Source organism: Nematolebias whitei, chromosome 4 (assembly GCF_014905685.2).
Source record: "Nematolebias whitei isolate Nwh7 chromosome 4, NemWhi1, whole genome shotgun sequence".
Lineage (NCBI taxonomy): Eukaryota > Metazoa > Chordata > Actinopteri > Cyprinodontiformes > Rivulidae > Nematolebias > Nematolebias whitei.
This window is the reverse complement of record NC_056501.1, coordinates 35,483,411-35,506,303: the sequence shown is the minus strand read 5'-3', so window position 1 is coordinate 35,506,303 and position 22,893 is coordinate 35,483,411. Positions and strand designations below refer to the sequence as shown.

At 42.0% G+C, this 22,893-nt stretch overlaps 1 protein-coding gene across 1 annotated transcript; it reads left to right on the top strand.

The window, feature by feature from the left end:
• The first annotated feature begins 2,428 nt into the window (after positions 1 to 2,428).
• On the top strand, positions 2,429 to 18,955 carry LOC119408571 (cyclic nucleotide-gated cation channel-like). Its single transcript, XM_037675413.1, has 10 exons — positions 2,429 to 2,517; positions 8,530 to 8,640; positions 8,795 to 8,986; positions 9,064 to 9,174; positions 13,444 to 13,550; positions 13,700 to 14,187; positions 14,290 to 14,568; positions 14,735 to 14,833; positions 16,099 to 16,476; positions 18,773 to 18,955. Exons 1-10 carry the CDS (start codon positions 2,429 to 2,431, stop codon positions 18,953 to 18,955), a joined length of 2,037 nt encoding a protein of 678 aa, XP_037531341.1.
• Positions 18,956 to 22,893: the final 3,938 nt, after the last annotated feature.

Here is a 22,893-nt window from a genome sequence, read left to right as displayed (position 1 = left end):
ATCATAGCCAGTTATGAATCTTAGTGCACCATGATAGACAGCATCCAACATCTGCAGGGTGCTTGTAGGAGCGTTCATGTAAATAATATCACCAAAATCAATTGAGGGAAGGAAAGTCACAGATACAAGGCGTTTTCTAGCATTCAGGGTTAGACAGGATTTGTTTCTGAAAAAGAAACCCAGTTTAACTTTCAGTTTCTTTACCAAGTTTTCCACATGGAGCTTAAAAGAAAGATGTGAGTCGACCAAGATACCCAAATATTTATAGGAATCAACAAACTCAATGGGGACACCATTTGAGGATAAAATCGGAGGAAGAACTGCTGGGACCAACTTCCTATTTGAAAAAAGCATCCCTTTGGTTTTTTCGGCATTTAGGACACATTAGAAACATTCACACACATTATATCACATTAGAAACATTCACACACATTATAAAAGACAATTAATAAAAGTTCTCTATCTAAGGAAGCAGCAGATTGTGTTGAATCTTCACTTTATCACAGTCTCTCATTCTGAGCAAGCACAAAGGAGACAGTGGAAAGGAAAAACTCCCTTTAACAGGAAGAAACCTCCAGAAGAACCAGGCTCAGGACGAGCGGCCATCTGCTTTGACCAGCTGGATATGAGAGGACAGGAAGGAGAAACAGAAAAAACAGAATGGCAGGTCCAGGTGAACTTTCTATAGGAGGAAAGACAAAAAAAACATGTTAAGATAGAAATAATTACAAATACAAACAGGTAGTGTAGAGCAAATAAAGACAGCAGCAGAGTGAGGAAATGTGGTCAATTTGTCCTCCAGCAGTCTGTGCCTATAGCAGCATAACTAAGGGATAGCTCAGTAAACTCCAAGCCAACACTAACTATAGGATTTATCAAAAAGGAAAGACTTAAGCCTAATCTTAAAACTGGACCATGTGTCAGCCTCACGGACAGAAACTGGAAGTTGTTTCCACAAGAGAGGAGCCTGATAACTGAAAGATCTGTCTCCCATTCTGCTTTGGGAAACTACCATGGAGAAGGTTGCCTAATTGAATCCCGGCTGGGAATCTTTCCGGGAGGAGTTAATACGTTCTCTCCATGCTGTGTGGGATTTCTCTGGGTACTCCATTTTCCTCCCGCAGACCAAAAGCATGCATGTTAAACTGATTGGTAATTGTCCCTAGGTGTGAGTGAGAGAGTGAATGGTTGTTTGTCTCGTTTGTCTCTACGTGTCCCTGTGATGGATTGGACACCTGTCCAGGTGTCCATGTGATGGACTGGAGACCTGTCCAGGGTGTCCCCCGCCTTTCACACAGTGACTGCTGGTTATGGGCATCAGTGACCCCCGCAGCCCGAAAAGGAAGAAGCGGGTAAAGATAATGGATGGTTGGTGACATAAAGGAACGTTAAGTGAAACAGCGATGGGACACTCAAAACAGACTGTGGAACAGATCATAGAACAGTTTGTGGAACAAAATGTTCTTCAAGGCTTCAGTACTACCAGGAAAATTGTTTGGATTTAGCCGTCACTACTAGAAATAAATCACACAAAAGGTGTGAAAAGATATGAAACGGCTCATCCTTGCTTCACTTTCTCCACCACAGAACCTCAGACTTCAACAGAGCTGATGATGATGCTTTATTTGATTGAGCACTGAGTGGAGCAGCTCATCTGTCTTCTCTCTGAGGAGGTTCTTTAACTCTGCAGTGACTGGACCATGTTCTAATGGGTCGGGTTGGTTGTGAAATGAACCTAATCAAGCAAAGTCAACAACAAAAACATTTCAGCTCCGTAGAATCAGTTGGACAACAAAATACTGTATACTGTTTACAGAGAATACTATCATGCACATGTGCAGGTGTGCATGAAGACATTTTCTCTCAGTAATCAGGAGACAATCATACACAGACTCATCTAAGCTCCACTTCAAACGAGGGTCTCACATTCAGATGAGCTGCTGGTCAGAAAAAGCATAATTTACAATTTAAATATTTTTCAAGTGGCCGTGTGATCCTTCCCTTTCATCAGTTACATTTTCTGCTTCATCTATTAAAGCAATTCTCTGTGCTTGTTTGTCCTTTCTGGCGCTTACGAACAGTTTAATCATTTAAATACAGAAGAGGCAGAACTCACTGAAACATGAGAACTGGATGTGTGGATTGAGCCATCAAACATCAGGATTGTCATCAGGTTTGTTGGTTTCTGTCTCTCTGATCATTACTGCTGAACAGCTTGTTCTGTGGAGATGCTTGATGCAGCCTGACCTCGTGCTGAATGAATCACACTGGCTCCATCATGTGTGTGTTTACACCCTCTAAGTGTCTCTTTGATGTGAACATGAATAAATGCTTGTACGGTCGTACTGGGTGATTATAGCTGGGCTTGTTGGGTTGTGTGACGATCCTGTAAAAGAACACGGACGTGAACTGACTCTGCTCATGCAGGATGACCAGCATAATGCACGGATCACATCGGCTATCTGTGAAAACATGGACAGAGGAGGAGAGTGACCGTGCTGACAGCACACTCAGCAGGTACACACATACACACGTTCTTGTATTTATACTTTTTGAGACCTCCAAACAACACCTTCCATTTTAGGACCCCGCTTTCTAGACATGATAGACATGTGAAATGTTACATGTTATTAATAATGTTACTTATAGTTCTGAGCATGAAAAAAGTTTCAATATAATCACTTAAGATTACTGAAAAAAATAAATGTATATGTTTTAAATTAGAACATAATTTTACTGTTCTTAGAGACCCCATCAGAAAAGAGATGCTCCTCACTGCAATGGCAAACTATAGATTTAATATGTAATATATTGTTTACAGGTCTCTTGTGACAACACTAGCTATGTTTACATGGACATAAGAAATTGGATTAAACGGCCATTTGAAGTAAAAATACGTCATATAAATGCCCCATTCGAATTCTTTGTTTATTCAGCTCGATCCGAAAGAATTTGTAATCAGAATGAGACGGGTGGTTTATGCCGATTAATATGAACAGTGTGCATGTAAACACTTAATATGTTTATTTTTTTTCCGATTGTGGAAAACTGACCTGACTGCGCTTTATATGCGACTTATGTCTACCTCACGTATTTCCGCCTGGCTAGATGCTAATAATATTAGCATGTCAGGAAAGCAAAACTGGTTGGTGAGCGACGCAACATTTCTACATACTAGAAACTTTGAAAGAGCTCAAAAGGCTCTGTATTACCTGTAGCTCAATCAGGGAGTGCAGTAACATCTCCATCATCATTAAAACCTGGTGCAGGGCCATTTTGGGTACTCAGGTTTTTTTATGTTCATCACGGAAGTAAACCAGAAGTAGAACTTCTTTGTTTTTTTTTTTTAAAGGAGAGATTATTACTCTGCATATGTCAGTACGTCTATTCTTGCTTCACTATGGTTGTTATGGTGGTGCACAGAAGGTGCAGCGGCTTCTCATGCTCCCAGGATTAAGCCTTATTTTTATTCCTTTGAGGCTGTTTTAGGCACTAGTTCAGTGCTGGATTCGCAGCTCAAGTACAGCTCACCGAGCTGATGGCTTTCAGAGACAGTTCGCTTGAGTTCTGAAATCCACACTCGGCGGACAGCGGCTCCTGAGGTCAATGGCAGCAGTATGGCGCAGCACAGTGCGAGGAGCAACAGTTTTTTCAAGAGGAAGAGGGGGAATCAGGGAGGCTTAACGACAACATGTCGGACTCAGCCTTCCAGATCAACGGGCTTCAGTTATTCTGAGTGGACCGTGACCATCGGTCAGGAAAAACATGGGGGGGAGGACTCTGTGTGTTTGTGAATGAAGGAAGCTGTGGAGACCTGGGCTTGGGAGCTCTGTCCTGAGGAGCTTCTATCACTGTGTGGTGGAGTGTTCTCTGCACCTGCATCACCATGTGGCACGGCAGCTGCACTGCTGCTGAGAGGATGGCTCTGCAGAAGAAGTGTTTCTACCATCTTGGACCTCTACACATCACGATGCAGGGGGAAGGAGCTCCACATCATGAAGGACTCCACTCATCCTGCACACATTCTGTTACAGCCCCCCTCCCCTTAAGCAGGTGGCTGAGGAGCATTCAGAGCAGCTCTCAGATAGATGAACTCAAGCTGCACTTAATTCAGCCTCATCTTACTTTTTTAACTTTATTTATTTACGCGCGCATGTATGCACACATGCGTGTGTGAATACATGTGTGTGTATGTGTGTATATTTATATATAAATATTTATACTCTTTTGTATTTATTTATTTGTTGTTAGTCTTCTTGATCTGGGACCTGAGTCTGAATTTTGTACCACAAACATGCAAATGTGAGCTGGTATGACAATAAAAATTCTTGGATCCTATTCAGAATGAAAGCCTGCTGCTGTAGGGTTTCTGGGGTCTGGTCTTATGTGTCGTGTTTTCCTCATGTTTGCCTGTCACCCTTCAGCATCTCTCTGTGTGTTCCAGCACTGTCACACCTGTGTCAGATTCTAATCACCACAGGTGCCTGTCATTTCAGTGTCTGTATATATTTAGCCCCTTGGTGCTATGTCTTTGTCTTTGGAATGTCCTGTCTAAGGCTTTGTGATTTGTCTTCTTGTGTTCTCCCTACAGTAAGTTAGCTGCCCCATCGGTGTTTTGCTTTGTTTATTTATAAATGTTTTACTTATTTTATTGGAGTCTCTTTCATCTTTTTGCATGTGAGTTCACACATGTCAGTCAGATCATGGTAGAATCCAGAGACCAAAAAGAACCCAGCAGGAAGATTACTCTTTTTGAGTTCCTGGTTCACGAGGCGAATAAGACTGCTCAGTGTGAGAATGAGGAGAGGAAAAGAACTCTGTACCAAGGTACTCGCCTGGTGTTTAAAACTGGGTCCAATGCCTCACCATCTCACCTCTTGTCACCCCTTCACATAGTGGCAGCACTCACAACCCACCTCCTCCCCAACCACCTCCTGCTCTCCTGGAGTGATCTTCAGAGGAAGGGGGGCAACCGGACTCGCTGCAGGAGGAACGGGTGGCATAACTGAGCCGGTTCCATTGAACCCCAGCATGTCTCTCCTCAGATACAGCCCAACCCTCATTGGTCGGAGGACTGACAGACAGAGCAGCTGAGTCCTCATCGTGTGTTTCCCTTTGTGGGGGGAGGACACCACATGCCCCTGCGCACCCCTCACTAGGGGAAAGGATGCCACATGCCCCTGCGCACCTGTTGCTGGGGGGAGGAACCATGCAGCCCCAGCAATCTCTGGGAGAGAATGATCGCTGTAGAGGACGTCATCTCCAGTTACACCAGGGCTGACAACACTAACAAATCACCTGAGATGTGGGAGCAGTTCCAGCAGGTGTGGATGGAGAGGCATGTGCTGTGCTCAGTTTTGCTGGCTCCTGCTCAGCCTGGTTCTCCTCTCAGCTCACCTCCAGCTGACCTCTCTCCCACACCTCCAACTGCACCTGTCTGGCCTGCCATGCCAGCAGCTCCTGCACTAGACTTGCTGGTTCCCACACCAGCATTGGACTCACTGGCTCCTGCTCAGACTGGTTCTCCTCTCGGCACACCTCTATCTGACCTCTCTCACACATCAGCTGCACCTGGTCTGGGTTCCACGCCAGCTGCTCCTGTCTGGTTTTCCACACCAGCAGCACCAGCTCTGGACCCACTGGTTCCCTCACCAGCTCTGGACCTGCTGAGTTCTGCCTCATCACCTGCCATGCTGAGTTTCGCATCAGCACCGGACTCATTGGTTCCCACACCAGCACTGGACTCTCTGGTTCCCACACCAGCTTTCTCCATGCCGGGTTACGCTCCAGGTTCTCCTATGCTGGGTTCTACCTCAGTACCTGCTACGCTGGGTCCCGCAGCAGCACCTGACCCGCTGGATCCATCAGGAGTGGAACCTCTGTCTCTCTCCACAGACACTGCTCCAGAAGTCTATGCTCCTCTTGAGGTACTTGCTCCTCCTGAGGTACTCGTTCCTCCTGAAGTCCTCGCTCCTCCTGAGGTCCTTGCTTCGCATGCTGCTGCAGAGGTCCTCGCTTAGCCTGCTACTGCTGTCGTTGAAGCTTGTTCATCTGCAGTGATCTCAATGCCTCAGCCAAAAAAGAAGCCAAGCCCCCCTCAGCCAAAGAAGAAGCTGAGCCAGATGCATCCTCCAGAGGTCCTTGCTCATCTAGCTGCAGCTGTCCCAGGGGTCTCTTCACCTGCAGCTGTGGCCTCTCCTGTGGTTGCCCCGTCTGTTGCCATGGTCTCCTTGGGGGTCTCATCCCTCTTCTGCCTGGATCCAGGAGGATACAGGTGGACGCCACCTGTATCCTGCACATGTAAACATAGCTACTGGTTAACTTAAAAAATAGTAATACAATGGAAGCTTTTTCAATGAAAGTTTTCAACAAACAAATAGGCATTTCAGTTTTCCTCTCATGGAAAGGATAAGATAGATGCCAGCGTGTGTATTAAGAGTTTAAACTGCCATGTTGCTAATAAAAATAAATAGAATATTTCTTGTAACCAAAGCATGGCTCATGCTCCTTTAGGGTCTCGTATCTGTCAGAGCTTTAAGGCTCCAACATACTCCATCCAAAGCCGAACTGTCAACTCATGGTCATGTGGTTGTAGGATGTTGGTTTTTGCACACACCTTTTATCATCCATGAGAGAGATGGTGCAGAGCTCCCGGGAAACCCCTCCCCCTGCAATGTATGTCACCTCGGGTTTCTTCTTGCCAGAGTCTCCACTCTGTCCACGCATCTGTCATTTGGCCACAAATCTATCATGAAGAGAGTACCACACTTTTCAGCAGATGGACTCCTCCGTGCATGATGTCTGCACGATCTCCATCCAGGAGGTTTTGACCATTTGACTAATTAAGTGTGTTTGAAAAGTCCTGCAGCTGAATGTCCGAGTGCATTTCGACACTGATGAACACGCCCACAAACTTATGACCAATCACACAATACTTGGCACATACACCTATGAGAAAAAGTTTGGTCAAAGCCTAGTGTTGAGAAGGGGCAGGCAAAGCTACTCTGAGGACAAAATGATGTAATTTTCATCACACAACAGCAACAATGAGAGCTGATTTTGGCACTTGGGATGGAGTTTGCAAAGCACTTTTATTGTTGTGTTTGAATGACAGCTACTCTCTCCTGGCTTCTGGATCTCTGCCATCAACCCACTCAAGTCATTTTTTACCAATCTGTCTGCGTTTTTCATATTTTCTGTTTTAACGTAGAACATTTTCATGCACAACCCTAACCCATCCACCTTCCCATCCACTGTCTGACCTTTGCGTCCCATGCTTGCCCAGTTACACTCCACCATGTTTACCAGTAGTCTCTTTTTTACTTTCCAATAAATCTTCATAACTTTATCTAACTTGTTTGTGCCTTCTATTTAAGTTTATCTTGATCTTCCTGAATTCCCACAGTGATATACTGATTTAACCCCTGTGTCATCTTTTGTGGGAAAAATCAGCCATGTATATTTTTGTCAAAAATAAGGTCCAACCCAAAGTTTAACCATCAATTTTTTTTCTTTACGTACATCACAATGGTTGTTTTGTGTTGGGTTAGAGGATGTTCCAACTGGGCAAACGGTTCGGCAAAGCACAGTTTTTGCCACATTCAAAAAAAATCAGGAAATGCAAAGGTCCTCAAACGGAGAAGATGAAGTAATTCTACCAAATAATGGTTCAAAAAGAATAAAGTTCATGTTTTGGAATGGCCAAGTCAAAGTCCTGACCTTAATCCAGTTCCGATGTTGTGGAAGGACCTGAAGCAGCAGTTAATGTGAGGAAACCCTCCAACATCCCAGAGATGAAGCAGTTCTGTACGGAGGAATGGGCCAAAATTTCTCCAACTTGGTGCTCAGGACTGATCAACAATTACTGGAAATGTTTATATGCAGTTATTATGTCACAGTTTTAATGACACAATTCAAATATTGAATATTGACTTGCGACCCGAGGTACCTGATATCACATGTAATTACAGAGAACCCTATAATTAACAAAATGTTTAATTTGGACAAACTTTGACCAGTGCAGACGTCCAACAACAAACCACTACCCTAATTCATGTTGGGCAACCTGTTTCTCCCATTTGTGTCCCTACAAGTTACACTGTCATTGACTATATGGACACTGAAGTCCCTCAGTAATGCAGCTGAGTTTTGGGATTTAAGATTCAACACTTGTTCAGCACACCTGCAATTATTCTGGATATTCTATACAATGTTTTAGCTTTTTTTATTTTTTTATTTTAGCAAGCTTCCACTGTACCTCATTGGGTTTGTTGAAAGTGCAATGTTTCAGACCTTGTTAAAATGAACTCTGTTCTATTACTTTGTGTTTTTAGAGTACCACTCAAGTGATCAATTTGCAGATTTATCCAAATACATCATGCATGCAGTCATGAGAGCTACATTTATTGAAATATTTATTCAAACATTTTCCTTTTTTTAAAGTAAGCAAATAGCAGTGCTGCATTCCTCAGAAAGTTTTAACTAATGTTGATATTTTTAAATATATTTTGCATATGTTTACATTTTTAGAGGACAGTCAATATGTGATGACACTTCTTCAGAGCTGCAGAGAATGGCGGCCAATGAGAGGAGAGAAATGAATTCCCAAAATTCCTTTAGAGGACGAGGGGCTTTGTCCAGGTATGACAGACAAAGTTTGGCCACATATTCAGAATAATGAATTTTGTTAATTTTTAAATAGTTTTGTTAATTATAAGTGATTTAAAGCTTTAGGGTAAGACAAATGACTCTGGTCAGTTCAGACTTTTAAAGTGATCATCATGTTTGTTTTCAGGATAGTTAGGATGGTGATGACTCTGAGAGAATGGGCTCAGAAGAGCTTGGCTGAGGAGACGGAGCGACCAGATTCCTTTTTGGAGCGTTTCAGAGGCCCAGCCAACATGGATGTCCAGGGCCCACCAAGCAGGTTCAGTCACAGCCACACTGGCTCTGATACAGAGAATGACATGCAACGCTCCAGACGTGGGTGAGAAACATACCACAATCAAAACACGCTTTCTCCAAATAAGCTGACACTCAGATAAATCTATGTTTTTCTGTCAGGAGGAGGAAGTGGAAGGTTTTGGTTTTATCCCCATCTGATGATCTCTACTATCATTGGCTGATAGTGATCGGCACTGCTGTTTTTTACAACTGGACCCTTCTAGTTGTCAGGTGTGAAACTATTTTTCAGATTCAGAGTCAGAGATTTTTATTGTCGTTCGCACCACATGTGGTACATGTGGTGGAGCAAAATTATGTACACAGGATCCCAGTTACATCCAACAATAAAATGTAAATGAAAAACAGTAATAAGATCTGAGATATGAACTAAGTTTATGAACTAAGAAAAACATCAACTAAATATACACTAAGCACTAATAGCATAAAAACAATAAAAACAACACGCTGAACAGCAGCATGAACATGAGTCTGTGTGAGCAGATGAGCATGCATGAACACAGCAACATGAAACAGATCAGCAGCAACATGATGTGATTTTTCACAGTGATTATCCTGGTTAGATATTCATGAGTCTAACAGCCTCAGGGTAATGGTAAATGCTAAATGGACTGTACTTATATAGCACCTTTCTATCTTATTTCAAGATACTCATAGCACTTTAACTACAATCTGTGCCTCATTTACCCATTCATACAGAACTCAACTAGATCTCCACAAAATTAATTGAACAAATCATTCTATAGAGACTAATCAGTGCTTTAGATCACATTCATACACTGATGGGACACACATCAGAGGCTATGAGGGGTTCAGTATCTTGCCCAGGGACACTTTGACATGTGACTGCTGGTGGATTCGAACCCCCAACTCTCGCATTGGAGGATGACTGCTCTAACCACTCAGCCACAGCCGCCCCACAAACCACAGCCACCTAGCTGTTCCTCATTCTAGTGGTTCTTCACTTAATGCTCCTTAATCTCCTTCCTGAGGGGAGCAGGACAAAAAGTGTGTGTGCTGGGTGAGTGGGGTCTTTCATGATGCAGGTGTCCCTCTTCCTGCATCTGGAGGTGTAGATGCCTGTGATGGTGGGGAGACTGACTCCAACAGTCTTCTGTGCAGCCTTCACCACTCTTAGGTCCTCGTTAGGCCCTTAAATGTTTTTTTTTTCTCACAAATTTCAAGTATGTTGTACACAAGGTTGAAGGAGTTCTGAGGATAAGATTAGCCTGGGTTAACATGCATCAAGTGGCTTGGACCACAGTAATAACTGCTTGCAGTTTTAGTTAAATCTTGGTTCTCTTTATACTTTCAATACAGTTTATACATCGAAATATAATCATTTAGTTAGATTAGCATTTGTAGAATAAGTTGCACCTGCCTCCACAAAATTTATTTAACCTTCCTAGCGGGGCGAGATCCCGCACGCACTTATGATGTGAACGGGTCAGTTGTGACCCGTCTTAAATCAGCCAAAAAATGCCCTCAAAACAGTGTTTTTTTAAGAAGTATTAGAACACACCTCTAAAATAAATTTGTCTTATTATTTTGTTATTTTAATATTATTAACCATAGTAACATTTATAGTGTTAAGGGTAAGTTTTGACCCATGTATATTTATGTCAAAAAAAGGAAGAAACATTTCTTTTCAAACATTGAACTTTAATACCAATATAAAATAAAAAGCAGAACAAGTAATAATACAAAATACAGATTCAGAAAGACAAGAAAAAAATCAAAATGAAATAAATACTCTTCTAGTTACAAACATGCTCTTTCTAGTTTCTTTCTGTCTTTCATGCATGCGTATGAACTTGCGTATGAACTTGCGTATGAACTTGCGTTGTGTTCAGATGCATGTGTTGCAAAAAGTGGCAGTTTTCGTATGTTCTTTGCATATGTATTTTCTGCAGTCAAGGCACAATGTGTTTGTTTTCCGGTCTTTATTGCTTGGGCACACCTGACACCTCTTTCGTTTTGAAGCAGGTGGAGTTGTGGGTGTGGTCGATGTTGAAGCCCGGCTGCCTGAAGGGCGTGTTGTCACTGATGCACTTTGTGCAGCTGATGATGTGGTTGGAGTGGTGCTCCGGAGCTGTCTGACAACGTTCGCAGTGGCTGGGTCTCGGGGTATCCGTTCCCTTCTCTCAATGTATGGCTTGATCAACAAATTTCCTAGCTCCTGAAGGAACAATCTCCGCTTGTGGGTTTTTTTGGCGTTCCACCCCAAGTCAATCTGGGTCCACAAGACAAATGCATTGTATGCAGACACATCTAGGATGTTGTAAAATACAACCATTGGCCATCTCCTGGTCATTCGCTGGCAAGTGTAGGTGGCAGTCAGCTTGTCCAGGGTGTCCACTCCTCCTTTGTTTTTATTGTAGTCCAGGATGATTTCAGGCTTTTTGTCACTTCTTGTTGACACAGCTGCATCTTTGTGAAGAGTGGACATAAGTACCACACTCCGGTTCTTTTTGGGACAGTATGAAACAACACTGGTGGTTTCTGTAAAAGCAAATTTTGAAGACAGTGGAGCCCTGTCTTTCACCTGCAAAATTTCAAGGGGCAGCTCAGGTTTGTTTTTTCTTATTGTGCCCACCATGGTAAGTTTCCTCTTGAGAAGTTCTTGTCCAAGATCATAGCTGGTGAAGAAATAGTCACACGTGATATTGTGACCCCGCAGTCCAGTAGTCATATCAAGGATTACCTGTTTTCCTTGATTCTTCTCAGGGATGCCAGCTGCAAGTTTGCCTGTGTAAATCTGTAGATTCCAGGCATAGCTGGTTTTCGCATCACAGGCTGCCCAGATTTTTATGCCATATTTGCCTGGCTTACTGGGCATGTATTGCCGGAAGGGGCATTTTCCACGGAAAGGGAAAAGACGCTCATCCACTGTCACCTCTGGTCCTGGGTTGAACATCAGTGGAAGGAGCTTCACCCATCTATCCCAGACGTCTTTGATGGGAGCAAGCTTATCAGACCGTGCTCTAGTATCTCTGTTGTCAAATCTGAGGACTCTTGAGATCATTTGAAAGGTCTGAAGTGACATTGTTGCGCGGAAAATACTCCTGCCTGTGGACACATCCCAGAGACTAGTAAGGGCCTCATTGCTGGATCTGTACACGCCAGCGAGAAGAAGAACACCAATAAAAGCATCCAGGCACTCCTCATCAATGTCCTTCCAAGTGTCACCGTGAACTTTTTTCCCTTCGAGGTTTGTCATAGCAATGATGACTTTCTTTAGTGACAATGGCATAAACAAATCAAAGCATGTCTTGATGTCACTTACTCGTGTCACAGCAAACCTTGTAATCCCAGGGGTCATCTTCATAACATTTTCAGCAGCTTCCCTGCCATGTGAAACAGGAGGAATCGCACTCCAAGTGATGTTACCCTTTTTGGATTTATAGGTTTCAGTTACAGGAGCAGCTTCAGCACCTGTGCCCTCCTCATCCGACGAGTCTGTGTACTCTGATTCATATTCAATAGCATCGTCCTCCTCAGAAACTGGCTCATCTGTGTCACTAGGTGTGTCCTCTGCATCATTTTCAGCAAGGATGTGATCTAGAGCTTCTTGTACTGTGAATCTTCTCTTCATTTTGGTATGCAGCCAAGCTCTAGGTAAAATGGAGTGTCTGTTTCTACATGTCTCTACATGCCCATGTAGAGACACACCCAGGTGGGTGTGTCTATCTAGGTCTGCCTATCAAGATGGGCATGGCTATCCAGGTAGGCTTATCTCTGCGTGGGCATGCCTCAACATGTCTCTGCATCTACAGCTGGATGAACTTTTTCAGTTTTTGGGAGCAGAGTATGAGGGACTTATCAATAATAGTAGTACGGATAAATGGGGATGTTTTGGTCAGTGAAGTAGGCAAACAGGTAAAAACAGAAGGCCCTAACATATGTATGACAAAGCTAGTGAAGTCACAGTGTGTTTATAATAATAATAATAATAATAATGTCATCACAATGTCAGCACTGTATGTTTCCATACAATGGCGAAATTAGTCTCTGCATTTAACCCATCCACCACCAGGTGGTGTTTATGATTTCAGTTTTGACACTGATTATTGGTTGATAGTCTTATACCATAACTGGGTCACAAATGACCCCAGCGCGGCAAGTGCGTGTTGTTCTATAAAAAATAAAAATTAAATTTAGTGAAAAAAATAATAATTTTAAATAAAGGTTCCAGACAAAGTCAAAAAGCCTTGATGCAAAAAAAATAATTTAAAAGACAGTATCATGATTTAAAATTTAAAATGGGCCACTACGGACCCTAACATAGTAGGAAGGTTAAGATTATTCTTCTATTACTTTTCCTACTGCAAACAACAACAACTTCTGTTAGAGAAAATGTTTGCAAAAGAAGTCTAGTTAACTCCCTGCACTTTCACTTTCAGGTTAAACATGTCACTCACCATTTATCACATGCTGCTGTTACTTTCTTTAGCTCTGTTTGTTTGTTTGTTTTTACTGAAGGGCCTGTTTCGATGAACTCCAGATGTCAAATGTTCTGGTGTGGCTTGTGCTGGACTACATCTGTGATGGAGTCTATATACTGGATACTGCTGTTCGTCTCCACACAGGTACTTTGCACATTGATGTCACTCACTTTTTCAATTACATATTTTTTCTTTTTTCCTATTAATAAAATCCAAGCTCACTGATTTCTGTTTTCATGTTCATTCTGAGTTTCTTACTTTGGTCATTGCAGTCAAGACTTATTTGTGTTAAGGGTTTCTGGATCAGGGCTTGTTGGTGAAAGATGTGCGCCGTCTGAGAGAAACCTACGTCCGAACATTACAGTGTAAACTTGATATCTGCTCCATCCTTCCTACGGACCTCTTGTACCTCACAGTCGGAATGAGTTACACTCCTCTTCTTCGATTCAACCGGCTTCTGCGACTGCCGCGTTTGTTTGAGTTATTCGAACGAACAGAAACTCGTACAAGTTATCCCAATGCCTTCCGCATCTGGAAACTGGTCCTGTATATCCTGGTCATCATCCACTGGAATGCCTGTGGGTACTACAGCTTCTCCAAAGTCCTGGGACTGGGCTCAGACTCATGGGTTTATCCCAATGTATCAGACCCAGAGTTTGGCTCTTTGGCCCGAAGCTACATTTACTGTTTGTACTGGTCCACGCTGACACTGACCACTATTGGAGAGACACCTCCTCCTGTTAGAGATGAGGAATATCTGTTCTTGATTTTTGACTTCCTGGTAAGTTCACCTAACACTGTCTAAATTGACTTTCATGTACAGGCTTTATGCAACTCCAAAGGTTCTCTATATAAACAATTTCTGCTGGTGTTTCTTCATCAGGTTGGTGTTCTGATCTTTGCATCCATTGTTGGTAATGTTGGATCCATGATCTCCAACATGAATGCAACAAGGACTACCTTTCAAACTCGTGTTGATGCTCTCAAACACTATATGCACTTTAGACATGTCAGTAAGGTGCTGGAACAGCGCGTTATACGCTGGTTTGATTATCTCTGGACCAATCAGAAGACAATAGATGAACAGGAAGTGTTGAGGAGTTTGCCTAATAAACTGAGAGCAGAAATTGCTATCAATGTTCATCTGGACACACTGAAAAAGGTAAAGACCCTTAATTTAACTGAGATTAGACTTTTATCATTGTAGATACAGTGCTATGTGTTTGCATAGTTAAAATTAATTATTCTGTTGTAAGCATTTAGTTGTGTTTTGGTAAATATTTCAGTTTAACTTTTGTAAGTTTCTGTAAATGTTTGTGTGGAAATAGGTCCGTATATTCCAGGACTGTGAGGCGGGTCTCCTTGTAGAGTTGGTGTTAAAACTTCGACCTCAAGTTTTCAGTCCTGGTGACTACATCTGCAGAAAGGTTGGTTTGTATTTACAAGTATTAACATAATTAATTATGAAATACCAGTTTGTTGCTACTGTTGTACCACAGTAAAATTAAAGCAATGCCATTTAGCAAAACATTCAGCTGTTTGTTTAGTCAAAATAGCTAGCGCACAAAAGGAGCAAAAGACTAAAAGCTATGTAGCAAAATGCTGTCTGAAAGCTAAATGCGGGATCAATAAAGTTCTATCTTATCTTATCTTAAAAATAGCAGAAAGGTAGCTAAAAGTTAACAGTAGCACAAGAAGAGCAAATATGCTGATGAATATTTTAAAGGAAAATTTTGAAGGAACTAAAAATATCTTCATGTTTTTCTTTGAGAAAAAAATTGTTTATAAAGTTCAAATAAATGTTTTTGAGAAATGCAAAAATTACAAAAACTAAGAAAAGAGAGTTCAATTTCAAAGATTTACAGAAAAATAAAAACAGGAAAACCGTTTAATGTCTGAAATAGCATTCTCATAATTATTTAACAAAAAAAAGTTGTAAGCGCAATCATCCAGGTAGATAACAACAAAAAAGATTAAATTGTGTCATCTGGACCTATTTCTTTAGATGAGAAATGTTTCATCCCTCATCCAGAGGACTTCCTCAGTCTACGGCCTGCCAACCAGATCTGTCCCATTGGTAGCTTTCACTGCTGCATTTCAAGCCAACCTCCTGTCAGAATATCAAAAGTAGGCTTTTAACACATGCAAAACACACTCATCCAAAACAGTCATCATGTACAACAATCAAATGTTTTAGGCCAGATGGTGAACTTGCTACGCACAGAAACAGCCTGAGGACAACCAAGGCCAAAGTGGTTCAAAAAAAGTATTGTAAGCTCAATCATCCAGGTAGATAATAACAAAAAAGGCTCAATTGTGTCATCTGGACCAGTTTCATCAGGACCACATGTCCTGTTCTGAACCACTTTAGCCTTGGTTGTCCTCAGGCTGTTTCTGTGAGTAGCAAGTTGGCCATCTGGCCTAAAATGTTGGATTGTTGTACATGATGATTTGTTGTTATGGATGGGTGTGTTTTGCATGTGTTAAAAGCCTACTTTTGAGATTCCAACAGGAGGTTGGCTTGAAACAAATCAGTGAAGGCTACCTATGGGAAAGATCTGGTTAGCACGCCGTAGACTGAGGAAGTCCTCTGGATGGGGGACAAAACATTTCTCACTTAAATAAACTGGTCCAGATGACACAATTTAACATTTTTTGTTATTATTTAACAAACTGTTTCATTGTTTTTTAGGGCGATGTAGGAAAGGAGATGTACATAATTAAAGATGGCCATCTGGCAGTGGTGGGAGACGATGGAGTAGCCCAGCTAGCCGTTTTGACCGCAGGAAGCTGTTTTGGAGAAATTAGTATCCTGAACATCAGTGGCAGTAAGATGGGGAACAGACGCACAGCAAATATCCGGAGTCTGGGATACTCGGACCTGTTCTGCCTTTCCAAACAGGATCTCATGGAAGCACTGCTAGAGTTTCCCCATGCCAGGGCTCAGTTGGAGCAGCGAGGGCGAGACATCCTGCAGAAAGAGGGGCTCCTGGAGGAGGCAAATGTGTCTGCTGGGGAAGAGATGGAGGAGAAAATGGAGAGACTGGAAACCAGTCTGGATCGGCTGCAGGTCAGTGCTGCTCATTCAGTTTCTCCAATTAGGTTTTTAATGGCATGTCTGTCATGAGCAGTACCAACTAGATATACTGTACTTGGGCTCACCTCTATGCACAGTTTGGGCTCTGGAACCCAACTCCTGGAGAGAGGTTGGACTCTCTCCTACTCCTGAGTTGCCTAGGGAGAGAGGCATCAGTCAGGTGTGGGGATACTCACAAGCCCCCAGCTGAATGCCTCAGTGTTGGAGTTTTCCTTGTTGAATGAGAGAGTCGCCTCTCTGTAGCTTCGGGCTGCAGGAGGGAAGGTTCTGACTGTTGTTTGTGCATATGCACCAAACATCAGTGCAAATTGCCCAGCCTTTCTTGAGTGTCTGGATGGTTGGCAAGGATTCCATCTGGGGATTCCCTCATTATATTGGGTGACTTCAGTGCTCATGCAGGCAATGACTGGAGTAATCGGGAGGGGGTGATTGGGAGGAATGACCTCCTTGAGCTGAACCCAAATGGTGTTTGTATATTGGACTTCTGTGCTAGGCATGGGTTGTCCATAATGTTCACATTGTTTGAGCATAGGGTGGTTCATAAGTGTACTTGGTACAATGCCACCTTAGGCCAAAAGTCAGTGATCAATTTTGTAATTGTTGTTGAACCTGCGGCCCAATGTCTTGAACACTCAGATGAAGAGAGGGGCAAAACTGTCAACTGATCACCACCTGGTGGTGAGTTGTAGCCAGTGGCAGGGGAGGCTATCAGACAGACCTGGTAAAACCAAATGAATAGTGAGGGTGAATTGGAAATGTCTGGTGGAACACAGTCCGTGTGGATTTCAACTCACACCTCCGGTAGAGTTTTTCACGTTCTGGCAGAGGTCTTGGACATGGAATCACAATGGGCCATGTTCAAGGCCTTTATTGCAGATGCAACTTACAGGAGCTGTAGCTTGAAGGTCACTGGTACCTGTCGGGGCGACAACCAAAGGACCCGCTGGTGGACAGCAGCGGTGATGGAGGCTGTCAAGCTGAAGGAGGAGGTCTTCAGGACTTATTGTTTCAAAGGACTTTTGAAGCAGCTATGGGTACAGGGTGTCCAGAAAGACGGCAGCTTTGGTGGTTGCAGAAGCAAAAACATAGGCATGTTAGGAATTTAGGGAGGCCATGAAGAAGAATTTTCAGTCAGCCTTGAGGAAGTTTTGGCAAACAGTTTGGTTACTCAGGAAAGAAAACCAGACTTTCTCCCAGGCTGTGCTGGTTTGGGTGGGGAACTGCTGACCCATACTGAGGATATGGCATGAGCAGAGGTCATTGAAGTAGTTAAAAAGCTCCTCGATGACAGGGCACCAGGGGTGGATGAGATTTGCACTGAGATGCTAAAGGCTATGGATATTTTGGGGCTGTCATGGTTGGCACATCTCTTCAATGTCACATGGAGGACTGGTACAATGCCTGTGGAGTGGCAGACAGAGGTAGTAGTTCCCATTTTAAAAAATGGGGACTGGAGAGTGTGATGCAACTATCCTAAAATCACACTTCTCACTCTTACCAGGAAATTTTAATCCAGTGTGTTGGAAGGGAGGCTCCAACCAATTATCAAACCTTGGCTTCAGGAGGAGCAGTATGGCTTCAGTCCTGGTCGTGGAACAGTAGACCAGATATTTATTGAGTTGAAAGGTAATGCTCTCAATTTAATGATCTGTCTACGTTCAGACCCTCACCTATGATCATGAGGTTTGGGTCATGACCAAAAGAACGAGCTACCAGATATAAGAGGCCAAAATGGGCTTCCTTTGTAAAGTGACTGGGCTCAGACTTAGAGATAGGGTAATGAATTCCATCATCAGAGGGAGTTTGGAGTAGAGCCACTGCTCCTCCACATGAGAAGGAGTCAGTTGAGGTGGTTTGTTCTTCTGATTAAGATGCCTCCAGGATGCCTCTCTTTAGAGGTTTTCCAGGCACTCATAGGAGGCTCTGGGGAAGACCCACAAGTCAGTGGAGGGATGGTGTATCTTCTTTCGCCTGGGAATGCCTCTGGGTCCCCCAAAATGAGCTGAAATGTGTTGTTGTGGAGGGGGATGTCTGATGTCTGGGTTTCTCTCCTGAACCTGTTGCCTTCATGGCCCAACTACAGATAAGAGGTAGAAGATGGATGGATGGATAGATAGATGGATGAATAGACAGATGAATGGATGAACCATGGATGGATGGACAAATGGAAGGACAGATGTATGGACGGATGGATGTATGTTGATTATGAGTAAAACATTTTGATTGTGTCTGACATGTTGATGGTAACTGTCCTCATTACTTCTCTCAGACCTGTTTGGCTCGTCTGCAGAGTGAGTACAACTCGACGCAGCTTCGACTGAAACAGCGACTCACTGCTCTTGAACAGAACATTCCAACCGTAGTGTCGGGCAGCGGTTTCCTGTCGGATGCTGATGGCACTGAGAGTGTCGGCTGTGATGTTGTACGAAGTGAAGTCAACATCAAACTCTAAGTCTATTCTTGTTGTACACAGTTTTAGTTTGTTTCAGATCCATTTTACTGTCAGCATTGCAGTTATTTGTATTTTACATTTCAAACCTTAGACTAGAAAGTTTCTAAAGACATTTTGAAGGGAGTCAATGCAGCTATCGTTAAAATTTCAACAAATAAACTTTCTTTTATAATTACTTTGTATAACAGCAGTTTGGACTTGGCTTTAGAAATTTTTTAAGATGTTAACCAGACACCTGAGTCTATTACTCCCTGATGGCACTATTAATAAGACAGGCAGACAGTAGTGTTATGACCTAGTTCATTGGGTTGCAACATAAAGAAAAGGCTGAAAATGTTAGTGAGAGAATAACATTTTTATTAAAAAATATGGTAAATGGACTGTACTTGTATGGCACTTTTCTATCCGATACTCAAAGCGCTTTACACTACAATCTGTGCCCTCATTTACCCATTCATACAGCACTCTACTTTATCTGTACAAATACTACTCAGTGCTTGATCACATTCATATGGGACACACATCGGAGGCAATGAGGGGTTCAGTGTCTTGCCCAGTGACACTTCGGCATGTGACTGCTGGTGGAATCGAACCCCCAACTCTTGTGTTGGAGGACGACTGCTCTAACCACTCAGCCACAGCGCCCCCAATACAACTACATATTTTAAAATGTTTCTCTAAACCAGCCCAACCACTTAGCCACAGGTGTATTCTACCTCAAACCACACTATTGAAGCCATAAATGTACATGTTCACAGATGAAGCCAGTCAAGACAATCAAGCAGAGCCAGACATTTACACAATCACTGTTGGACCAGGAAGGACACACCAAGAAAGTAAGACAACAAAATGTGAAAACTTCTGAAAAGTTTTAACATCTCAAATGAGCCTTAAGTGTGTTCAGCCTAAACTTAACAAATCACAAATCTCTGAATGATTAAAACTCTCAAAGATTAAGTTCAGTCATGTACAGTCTGACTTTGTGCGACTTTAAACTGTTAATGTTTCTGTAAAGGGTGTCAGCTGTCCATGTTGCCTCGCTGTCAATGGTTCTATTTGTTTGCACTGTTAAATGTACAGCTTTAAATCATGAGCCCTGTCTTTGTTTTCACTTTTTAAAACAAACCACCTGCTGTTAAAGGTGTCTGTGTGTGCGTTAAAGGCAGTGTAATTCCTATAATGTGGTAACTCTGTAACTAGTGGTGTTAGCAGGTGGTTTAGGACCAAAGTCCATCACTACGAGAGATCAGGAAGTAACTTCAGGAAGACTGAGTTAAAACGGTAAAAATGTTTCATTCTTCTCTCTGCTTTCTGTTTTACATCTTCTTTTTTTAGATTCTATATTTTTTCTTTTTAGAGAAGTCCGTGTTCGTTCTCCGTGCTCTCGTCCCTTTCCTGTCTGAGCTGTAATACAATAAACAATGATTAAACCTGTCCTTCTGTATCCTGCCTCAAATTGTTCTTTTTAAATATATTTTGTGATTGTGTTTAGTAGTGTGTCTTTGTGTTTGAACATTCTCTGAATGCTGTAGAATAATCATTCAGCATGTATTTTAGTGATGGAGAACAGTTTAAAACATATTTATCGTGTGATTTAGTGATTTAGAACAGTTTAATCATAATTTATTGTGTGTTTTAGTTACAGAATACAGTGTAATCCTCATTTATTGTGTATTTTAAGATGCAGAACAGTTTTGTGACGATGTGCATGATGCTGGTGGCTCCTGTGTTTGCTGCTGAGCAGGTGAGATTGTCACCTGTACAGAAAAACAAATCCAAACACATACCGACATCAATTTATCTTACATACAGTTTTGTAGTAATCACCTGCCCCACAAAGAAGGGTGAGCCACAGTGGTTTTTGAACATTTCTGTCTGCAAGCAAAATATCTCGTTAAACGGTTGAAAGATTTTACTGAGACTCTCAGAAATTAATCATTACCTGCACATCTTTAGATGATTAATTTGAAAATCAACTTGATTCAAAATGGTCACTGCTGCTAATCCACCTTTGCGAACACAAAATAGCTCATATTCCGTCTGTTTTACAGATAATAAGCCAAAGTTCAGATTACTTATAGCCAGACATCACTTTTCTTTTCACTGTTATGCAGATGACTTAAAGATTTATTTACCCATGAAGACTAAACTTAAATTCAAACTACTTTTCTAGAATGTAATGCCAAAATGAAACAGTGGCTTCACCATATTTTCTGTTTTTAAATGAAGGAAAGACAGTTTTTTTGTTTTTTTTTGGTGATGATACTCCTTGTAACTTTTGTGCTCTGACATCAGAGTTCAGACCCACAGTTAAGAACTTGGAAGTGTTTTTTGACAAGTATTTGAAGTTCGATACCTTCATTAGTCATCAGTTAGGTCTTTTAATCAAAGTTAAGCTTTTTTTTTTTTTATCGTCCTGGAAAAGGCCATTCATGCTTTTGTCATCTCAAAACTTGACTAGTGTAGTGCTCTGTATGTAGGAATCTCCCAGTCCTCCATCAGATGTCTTCAACTGGTCCAAAACACTGTGGCTCATCTTTTAACCAACAGCCCCAGACGTGAGCGCATCGCCTGTTTTATTTTCTGTTCTTCGCATCCAGTCCATTTTAGAATTGATTTTATTTACTTTTAAAGCTCTGAACTGTCTCGTCCTACCTTATTTAGTGGATCTAGTATATTTCAGTGAGCATGAAAGAACCTTAGGATCAACTAATACATCTTTGCTGTTTGCCCCACCATCCAAATTTCAACATTGTGATGATCAGGACTTTTGGATCGCTGATCCAGGGTGTGGAACCAACTACCTCAGGACCTAACTCCATCACTGACCTGGACCTTTTTAAATCTAATCTTAAAACCTTTTGATTTAGGCAGGCTTTTAATTAATACCTTTTGGCTCTCTGGCATTTTAGTATTGTTTTTATTGTTTTTAACTTGTGTACTGTGAAGCACTTTGAGCACCTTTCGGCTGCTGTAAAGGGCGCTATAAATCAAGGTTGATTGATTGATTGAAAGTTCAGTATGATAGAAGCTGAGACACAGCCCCAACGCACCCCCTGAACTCTAACTGCTTCAAATGTTAAATGGACTGTATTTATATAGCACCTTTCTATCTAATCAAGATACTTAAAGTGCTTTACAACACAACCTGTGCCCTCATTTACACATCCACACAGCACTCTATTACAAAGCTAATCTGAATCTGTAGAGACTAATCTATTAGCTTTTTAGATCACATTTGTACACCAATGGGACACACATCAGAGGCAGAGAGGTTCAGTGTCTTACCCAGGGACATTTAAACATGTGACTGCTGGTAGAATTGAACCCCCAACTCTCCCATTGGGGGATGACTGCTCTAACCACTCAGCCACAGCTGCCCCTGTTACTATTAACTGTTGGGATCAACCTTGTCTGTCTGTTAGCAAAGTGTCAGAAGAACCACTGGCTGGAGTTAAATGATACTTTCATAAAGTCATAACTTTATCTATATGTAAAATTTAATAACCTTTGAAGTTAGCTTGATTCAATATGGTCACCACAGTCAACAGACATTGGAAAACATGAAAAGTATTAAGGCATAACAAATGTTTCCAAATACTGAGCTAAATATTGCTGTGGTAGTAGCTGAGAGTCATCCCAAACACATACCAGGAGTTACACACAATGTACATGTACATTGTACAAGATATGTGCTTAAAGCTTTGGTATTAACAGTTGGAATCCACCTTGTCTGTCTGTCACCAAAATCTTTCATGAACCCCTGGACAGATTTTATTGAAACACTCAGAAACTGGATGTAAATAAATAAATAAATAAATCTATCTATCTATCTATCTATCTATCTATCTATCTATCTATCTATCTATCTATCTATCTATCTATCTATCTATCTATCTATCTATCTATCTATCTATCTATCTATCTATCTATCTATC